Raw genomic sequence first — 8,889 nt, 5'->3', positions numbered from 1 at the left:
AACCCGAGATTTAAAAAGGAATTACGCTTGTGGCTTCGAGTGTGTTATCTCTTGTCATTTGGATGTGTAAGGCGCACGGGAGAAATCTAATTATATAGAATACTGTAAACACGCCATTCTGAGTCTTACTTACATTGAATCTTTTAGATTGATTTTGTTTAAATGTTAAAAAAATAACTGTTCTGCCGAGTCGTTTCAGTGTTTTTTTCAGTGTTTCAAGGTTTTTTCTCTTGCCAAAAAGAATGGAAAAATAAATCATAAATCAAAATAAAAACAAAGTTAAGTAAGTTTCTACAACATGCAATTACTTTAATTGAGTTTTGGATTTTTGTAATAACACAAAAGACAATGCAACTGGTTAGCTAACTATAACACCTAGCCGACTGTAGCTGTAAACCCAAGGCTGGGCTCTTTGGCGTAACCTAATATCCCCTCGCTGAAATAAACACCATCAGTCAGAACGGGGTTCAGGGACGATGTGGATCCGCCGGTGACCCCAATCTTGTAATGAGCAAAAATAAAACACAGCTATGAGGGAAGGTCTCATATAAACCATAGGGCCTGTGTGACAGCCTAGTGATAACACAGGGGTTCAAACTGTCAGGACAATCAGTGGCTGGATTCAGCGGGTTGGTGGGAGGGTGGGTCAGTGGGGGGGGGGGGGGGGGGGGGAGTGGCTGGGGGGTTTAAAGAATGTGCAACTGTGTGCGACCAATTCATCGGATGCTTTCACCTGCAGCAGGAGAGAGCGAGAGCGAGAGCGAGAGCGAGAGAGAGAGAGAGAGAAGCCACCCCATAATTCTTCCCACCTGAAATAACGGGTTCAAGCCGATGTCAGGGTACTCTGATGTCATGCGTGCCCAGGGGCTTCGGTTTCACAATAATCTCTCGCTCCTGGAGGATCGCCACGGCGACCGGACCCTCTACTCCCATGCTCCTTTGCTTTTTTTTTTTCTCCAATTAAACCCACCGAGATCGGAATGACACGCGAAACACAAGATCCTCGCTCGTTCACGTCGGAGAGGAAGGGAAAGACGCCCGTGTGTGTGCGTGTGCGTGTGTGTGTGTGTGTGTGGTACTCGCGGTTGACGTGCACCGAATGCCAGGTGTGCACCGGGTTTGGTTCAATCTTGTGTGTGTCTGAACCCTAAACCCTCCAACTTACCTTCCTATGAACCCCGGACGATACAGTAACTGCTCTGTGGTTATGGCCGACGTAGCATTAAGATCACCGGGGCCTAAGATGCCTTCATTGTCAGTATGAAGAGATTTGGTTATTTAACCGTTTAATTTATTAAACATGAAGAAGAAGAAGAAGAAGAAGAAGAAGAAGAAGAAGAAGAAGAAGAAGAAGAAGAAGAAGAAGAAGAAGAAGAAGAACAATTCAAATCATACTATTATTGGGCTCATTCTGAACTACGTAATTAAAGTTTTTATGTTGTTTTTACTACTCTACGTTTGGAATAGTATGACATGTTTTTTTTAGAGTGCTGAGAGAGCGAGAGAGAGCGAGAGAAAGCGAGTGAGAGCGAGAGAGAGAGAGAGAGAGCGAGAGAAAGCGAGTGAGAGCGAGAGAGAGAGAGAGCAAGAGTGAGAGTGAGCGAGAGCTAAAGCAGAAACCCAGAGAAAGTATTGCGCCGCGAGGCGACGGACGAGGTTGACAGTGTTGACTCTGGAGGGGTGGCCGCGCGTCGATCAATAGATTCATTGAGCCCCTCGTCCATCGGGAGCGATGGCAATACCCATCCTGAGCCTAACCCTTCTCTTTCTCTCTCTCTCCCCCTCCAATGTCGCTCCTCCCTCCATGGCAACTGTCCACTCTGTACAAACACTCCGTCCTCAATCTTCTCCTCCGGTCCTCCTTCATATCGTCGGTCTCTCGTGTTTCTCTACTCAGATCCTCATTACTGCATCTCAGACCTGGAGAGGAGGCGTGTGTGTGTGTGTGTGTGTGTGTGTGTGTGTGTGTGTGTGTGTGTGTGTGTGTGTGTGTGTGTGTGTGTGTGTGTGTGTGTGTGTGTGTGTGTGTGTGTGTGTGTGTGTGTGTGTGTGTGTGTGTGTGGTGATAAATTACTAACACTTGCTGAGAAACGCAATACAGACTGTAGGTGGAAAGAAAGAAGGCCAGAGAGAACGAGGGACTTGTGATGATGGTAATGGTGTCTGCAGAGAAGTGTTCTTGAGTGGGCGGCTCAGAAGTTTGCAGGTTTTCCAAAAAACATATACACACACTTTGGACTTTTTGTTATGGTTGGGAGGTTTTTTCGGGAGTTACGGGAACAACGGGTGATGTGTTTCGTCAGGGGGTGCGTCGCCCGCGAGGGGTGAGTGAGTGAGCGAGCGAGCGAGCAGGAGCAGAGAACAAAGTATGTGAACAGAGAATCGAACGTCCGCTACTCGCACGTTAAGGGCTCGGGTGTGTGTGTGTGTGTGTGTGTGTGTGTGTGTTAAGAAAAGGCTTCCTAATCCGGGCAAGAGATCAGCAAACAGCCGGACGTCAGATCCACCGCAAACCGCCCGTCCCGACCCTGCGTCGCGCTCTCGATTTGCGCTCACCGCGGGAGCCGTAAACCAGGCCTCGTTAAATCACACCGGCAGAACTTCCAGGAGCTCTCAGAGGAACTTCTAATCGACGCGCTCTCCCTTTCCTCCCCGCCGTCTACTCCTTGGTTTAAGGACTAAACGGTGGACCTGAGAGGGGGCCTGGGGGAGGGGGGGTATGCAGAGAGAAGCAGAAAGCAGAGGAATGAACGGATCCCATGAGATGAGGAGAAGGTGTGTGTGTGTGTGTGTGTGTGTGTGTGTATTGGGGGGGGGGGAGAGGCGAGGGACTCGAGCGCAAAGCGAACCTTTGATGAGTACAATTTTTTTGTTAAAAGATTGAGAAGGAGGAGGAGGAGGAGGAGGGGGGGGCTTAACTTTAAAATATTCTGGGTGGCAGTGAATGGAGGGGGGCTTGGAGAGGGGGGGGAAATGACCAATGCCCCCCCCCCCCCCCCCCCCCCTCCCGCTTCTCAGCCACACACCGGTGCACCGGGGTTAATGGTGGATAAAGATTAGAGGAGCCAACGTTTGGGGGGGGGGGGGGGGGGGGGGGCAACACATCAACCCACCACCTCCACACTCTCTCTGTCCCCAGATTCTAAATCAGGCAGACAATGGGAGGCTCTCCGGTGGGGCAACAGGGTCAAAGTCCCTTTGATTCACCACCACCACCACCACCACCACCAGCACCACCACCACCACCACCACCAGCACCACCCCCTCCTCAACCCCCTCCACTCTAAGTAGCAGAGTCAGGAGATCCAGGGGTTAAGACCCCTGGGGGTCCCACTGCGCTCGTGGGTCCCTCGTAGATAGCGAGGGGGGGGGGGGGGGGGGGGGGGGGATTGAGGACCCGTTTGAGGACTGGAGATTTGAGTGGCGAGAGACGGAGGGATGGGGAAAGGGGATCCTCTGATCTACGACAAGAAATCAATTTGGAAAGTTTAAGGGATCGTCGCTGGGGGGTGTAGAGGGGTGGAGAAGGGGGGGTGGGGGGGGGGTGCACCGTGCTGTACGGACGCGGGCTTCAGAAGATACGCTTAATTGCTGTGGATATATTATATATTTGATGCATAAAGTGTACATTGGCACCGGCCAATCCGGCCCCATCAATGGCGTTCGGGCAATTAAGACGCCCTATTTTTTTTTATTTTTCCCCCCCAGTGATTAAAGAGAGGAGCGGATCTGCTGTTAAGAGTTCATCTTTGAAGAGTTTGAAGTGGATACTATGCAAATTAAAATAGAATAATTCCAATCTCTTTTAGGTGGAGAGAGATTGAAGGGGGGGGGCGGGCTATGGGAGGGGGTAGTCTCTGCGTTTTTTAGCTTAGCCCTGTGGAAATGGGACTCATGGGGGGGGGGGGGGGGGGGGGGAGGTTGGGTTGGGGGGGGGGGGGGGGGGGGGGGGGCGGACTGGACTCTGGGTCTTCAGCCAAGCCACTCTGTCTCTACTTCCCTCTGTGCGCTTTTAATCATACGCAGACCTCAAAGGCACCATTCTGCGGCTGGGGTAATGAGATTTTTACAAAAATATATATATATGTGTTCTCACTCCAAAAAAGAAAGAAACTGGAAAAAAAATATGAAATGTTTAAATAGATCAATGGCCTGAATTTTGTGTCCAACTCGAGTGCGCTGTATGTGTGCGCCAGTGACATTTAAAAAAATGGTCAAACGGCCAAATGTACAAACCACGGTTCCTGCTGCCGGGCAGCTGTCCATGCTAGCTGTCCAAACACCCGCTCTCGCTAAATATTTAGATTGTCAACATCGTAAAATGAGAAAAGGGCTGGCAACAAACAGAGGCAACATATTGCTCTCCGACAGAATGCACAAATGTAAACACTGGATGTAAACGCGACGCGCTTACACATACTTTGAAACCGGTTACAATCCGAGTGTGTACGTGACTACACACCTGTACGGCCTGAACCTTTGTGTGTGTGTGTGTGTGGGTGTGTGGGTGTGTTTGTGTGTATGCCTATGTGTGTGCAAGTGTGTGAGTCTCATGTTTGTATAATTACGTGTGTGTGTGTGTGTGTGTGTGTGTGTGTGTGTGTGTGTGTGTGTGTGTGTGTGTGTGTGTGTGTGTGTGTGTGTGTGTGTGTGTGTGTGTGTGTGTGTGTGTGTGTGTGTGTGTGTGTGTGTGTGTGTGTGTGTGTGCGGGGGGAGGATTTGTGTTTGCGTGTCTGCAGGAGTCTGTTGCAATGTTTGAGGGATAATTGCTGGGGCCCCGAGATTCCTTGCCCTGATAGGACCATTGACATGGCGACAAACAACCTTTAATACCCTCCTCCCCTTTGTGAGAAAGGGCCAGGGAAACCACTTGAAACGACTCACGCTTGTCTTTCAAGTTTAAATCTGCTGTTTAACTGCTGACCGCTGCTGTGATTCTAGGCTAATAACATTGTAGTACACAACTCTACCGTGTCAAATGGTTACGCTGAGAGGAAGTGCTGGTTTCTTGATATGTTTTGTTTTGTATTCATAATAATAGCTATGCTGCAAATCAGTTGTTTACCCTGGAATCTACGTCATTCATGGGATCAAACTGTGTGTTGTTGTGTCATGTGATGTCGCAAATCTGCTAATGCAACAGGAAACCAAAAAAAAACGCTCAAACAAATTACACGAAGTACATAATAGATTGAGAAATAAATGAAAATAACAAAAATTGGTACCAATCATTGAACCTCTTGTTCTTTCCATTTCACCGGCACATAATTTGCCTCCAAGTGAACACATTCACACACCCAAAAGATGTGTTTGTCTCATCAAGCTTATCAGCTCATGGAGGGTCACTTCGCCAGGGAACAGGGTATGACAATAACAGCACACAGTAGGGAACTTTAATTCACTCACCGATTTGTTTTTCAGATCGCGTTTCTTCTGTCTTGTGTTAAGGTCACAGAGTGGGCATATTTCATCCTGCGAGGGGAACATAAAACAAACAGGATCAGCTCAGACGTTGAATCAGTTTCAACCGAAACAACACACTGCATATATATATGGCTTTCTTTGTGCGGTGGTCATACCCACAATAACACAATACAATGATACAAATACCATTAGCAACTCAAGTGCCTTGAGATTTCACAACCTCGAAGCCAAGCAAAAGAACTAGCACCCTGTGTCCACCACTGTGTCCTTCTCTCGAGGACGACTATAAATGAAAAACAGAAAACTATTAAAACATCTGATATTCACTGGGTGTCCAGTTTTTTTTCCCTCCTGCCGCCCCGGTCTCAATGCATATCATAACTTCCAAGCTAGTGAGTAGATTGAAAAACCTGTGGTGTGTGAAAACCAACAGGGCAGTGGGCAGTGAAGGGGGAATTCTATCAAGGTGGACAAGATGAAGATTTGTTACGTTTGGAGAGGGGGGGGGGGGGGGGGGGTCGGTTGGAGTGGAGGGGGTGGTGGGGCCCATTGACCCCCCCCCCCTCGACTAGATAACTCGGTCTCTCAAATACAGCGGGAAGGAGATAACAATGATGACGGGAGCCACGGCAACGGGAGGCCCTCGACAACTGTGTTTATGAAACGTCTGATGATTAACGACTGGACGATACGGGAATAACAATGACACAAATAATGGCACAAAGTTAAATAAATGTTTGACGAAAATCTAGATCACTTAAAACAGTTCTGGAGAGATGTGTTGCAACGGACATCTGGGGAAACTTTTTGTTTTATTTTCTTCATTCATAAACATTTAATTTAACAATTGACAATTTGTTTGTTTTTTCCAAATAAAGGTCATGCCTATGTCACGGTCAGCGGTCGAGTGGTGAAGGGGCTTATACAGTGTGTACAACAGGGGTCCAGCTGTGCTCACTCACCCTGGCGTGGTGGGCTGGGTCCAGTCACAGGGGCGCACGCTAGGTGGGGCAGGGGGGTGGGGGTGGGGGGGTTGGGATCCAACGATGGCCGCTACCTGAGACGAAAACAAACACAAACAGCCACACAGCGTTAGTGCCAATCGATCCAGTTCATCCAGAGATCCGTAGGAGAGCCGTGTCGGTTGCTTTCTGCCCACTCGTTTTTTTCCGATGCTTGCGGGGGAGAAAGGCAACATGTACGGGCAGGAGGTGACCCTCTCTCTCCTCTCTGGGATGACTGTTTTCTGCACAGCTCTGAGGCGAACGCAATAAACTTTCAGCAAAGTGCACCTGGACTCTCAGTGAAGCGTGTGAGTGCATGTGCTTTTTTTTTAACTACGCAAATGTGTTTGTGTGCGTGAGAGAGACAGAGAGAGGGGGGGGTGAGAGAGAGACAGAGAGACAGAGAGACAGAGACAGAGACAGAGAGAGAGAGAGAGAGAGAGAGAGAGAGAGAGAGAGAGAGAGAGAGAGAGACAGACAGAGACAGAGACAGAGACAGAGAGAGAGAGAGACAGACAGAGACAGACAGAGACAGACAGAGACAGAGAGAGAGAGGGGGGGAGAGGGGGGGAGAGAAAGAGAGCGGGAGTAGAGAGATAGAGAGACAGAGACAGGGAGAGAGACGGAGAGGGCGGGAGATAGAGCGAGACCAAAGACAGAGACAGAGAGAGAGACCAGGAGAGAGAGCGAGTGAGTGACACAGGTTGCGTACCATCGTGATGCAATGTACAGTACAGCCACGCATTTCTCTACACAGAACTATGCAGCTCTCTCCCCAACCCCCCCTCGGGCGCTGACTCAAGTTAAAGGTTAGTCTACCTGGAAGGCTCGAGTTCTCTGCCTCCTGTAAATCACAGGACGGATGATCTGACACCTTTGATACCCTTGTGTCCTTTCATTCAACCGTACCCAAACGGCCAAACATGCCGCGGCAGCCGCGCGTGTTAACGGGCGCTGGCTTTAGCATTGACGATCGCGCCGGGGGTTTGCGAAGTCAAAGTCAGGGAGGTGGGAATGTGGGAATGACTAGACCGTGCAGCTGCGGAATGCCTGAGATATCGTAAATGTTATGGGCAGAAATGAGCAGCTGTTTTGATCCGAAGCAACTTAGGAGGGAACTGTGTGTAGGTGTAACTCAATAAGGTAAGGCCTCTGGCTCACGGACGTTTGCAGGTAGGACTTTGGACTCGGGGGTTTGAACCGGCGGTCTTTCGGGCTGGGAGTCAAGCCTAACTCACCGACTAGACTATCGAGTTACACTTAAAAGTGATGTTTTGTCGTAAAGGAGGTTTCCATTACGAGCCATTTCAACTGTAGCCTCCCAGAATTCCTTTGCGTTTCGCCTACAGGCGAATGGTTTGAGGAAAGTGTTGCAAAGTGTGCAACACTTACTCAGAACTCCTAACTGTTTTACAAGGTTGTGGCTGTAAAAAAAAGAAAAAACTGCTTTTATTTTTGTAGGACCTCTCCAAATAAACCGCATCTATACGATGTAATTGGCTAACGATGGCAAGGTGTTCATTCGGACAAGTGCTTAACAGCGCCGCAATCTATCATTATATAATAGAAGGTTGTTCTGAAGGTTGTAGCAAACAGAATCCTCCAACAATACTTGAATTGAGCGACTAATGCCATCACCGTAACCAAAGAACACGGTACAATTCAAAGGCAAATATTTCCCCCGAAAAGAATACATTACGACAAAATGATTCCGATGTGGAAGAAGAAAGTGACATGAAAAGCCCCATTCTGATGCTAAAAGGCGATTCGTCGGGCTGCTTTTTAATATCCGACGAATACCACAACGGTGATGTGAAGATGTCACACTATTCAGCGGCGGGGAGAAAAAAACCTTACGAACGCCATTACTCTGTGTGACCTCCCAATCCGTGGGGATTTACAAATACCACACATATCTTAAGCAAATATAAAACTCATTGGTAAATTCTATCAACTCATAAATATGAGCAATAGTATTTATGTATTCATGAGGAAGGGAAATAGGGATAGGGATGTGTGTGTGTGTGTGTGTGTGTGTCCACTAATGCTATAGGCGGATATATTTACATAAGGCGGGCGTTTCGGTTAAGTTTAAGATAAACTATTTAAGTCGCTCGGACCATGAATACCTCCACATCACTAATCTAAGGAGCAGTCTGACGCTGAAAGGGGACATTATGCTAACAAGTCAGATTACTGTACACAATCATTTTATCTTTAGAGTAAATACCGTCCTCGACGCTTTATGGGAAAAGTCGGCAAATATTTTCCACCAAAAAAAGGAAAAAGGGAAAAGGACCCAGCGCTGGTTATCTGTGTTATTGGAGGCAATTCAGGCCCCTCGCGCGAACAAAGATGAGTCTTCAAACTCATTCTATTCACGGTCAGACTCGTAATTACCCTCAGCTCGCGGTCTAGACGTCAGCCCCGCTTTTGCAGTATTTAAACCCCCCCCCCCCCC

General features: G+C 48.3%; 1 protein-coding gene across 1 annotated transcript in view; it reads right to left on the bottom strand.

Moving 5' to 3' along the window:
• mdfic (MyoD family inhibitor domain containing) overlaps positions 1 to 8,294 on the bottom strand; it is a 26,811-nt gene extending 18,517 nt beyond the window's left edge. The window contains exons 1-2 of the mRNA XM_056579045.1: positions 8,286 to 8,294; positions 6,387 to 6,481 (exon numbers count right to left, since the gene is read on the bottom strand). Of these exons, the coding sequence (XP_056435020.1) occupies positions 6,387 to 6,481; positions 8,286 to 8,294 (104 nt within the window). The remainder of the gene's footprint in view (positions 1 to 6,386; positions 6,482 to 8,285) is intronic.
• Between the last annotated feature and the right edge of the window lie 595 nt (positions 8,295 to 8,889).

This window comes from Gadus chalcogrammus, chromosome 19 (genome assembly GCF_026213295.1).
Source record: "Gadus chalcogrammus isolate NIFS_2021 chromosome 19, NIFS_Gcha_1.0, whole genome shotgun sequence".
Classification (NCBI taxonomy): Eukaryota; Metazoa; Chordata; class Actinopteri; order Gadiformes; family Gadidae; genus Gadus; species Gadus chalcogrammus.
The sequence above is the reverse complement of the archived record's forward strand: the minus strand, read 5'-3'. Positions and strand labels throughout refer to the sequence as shown.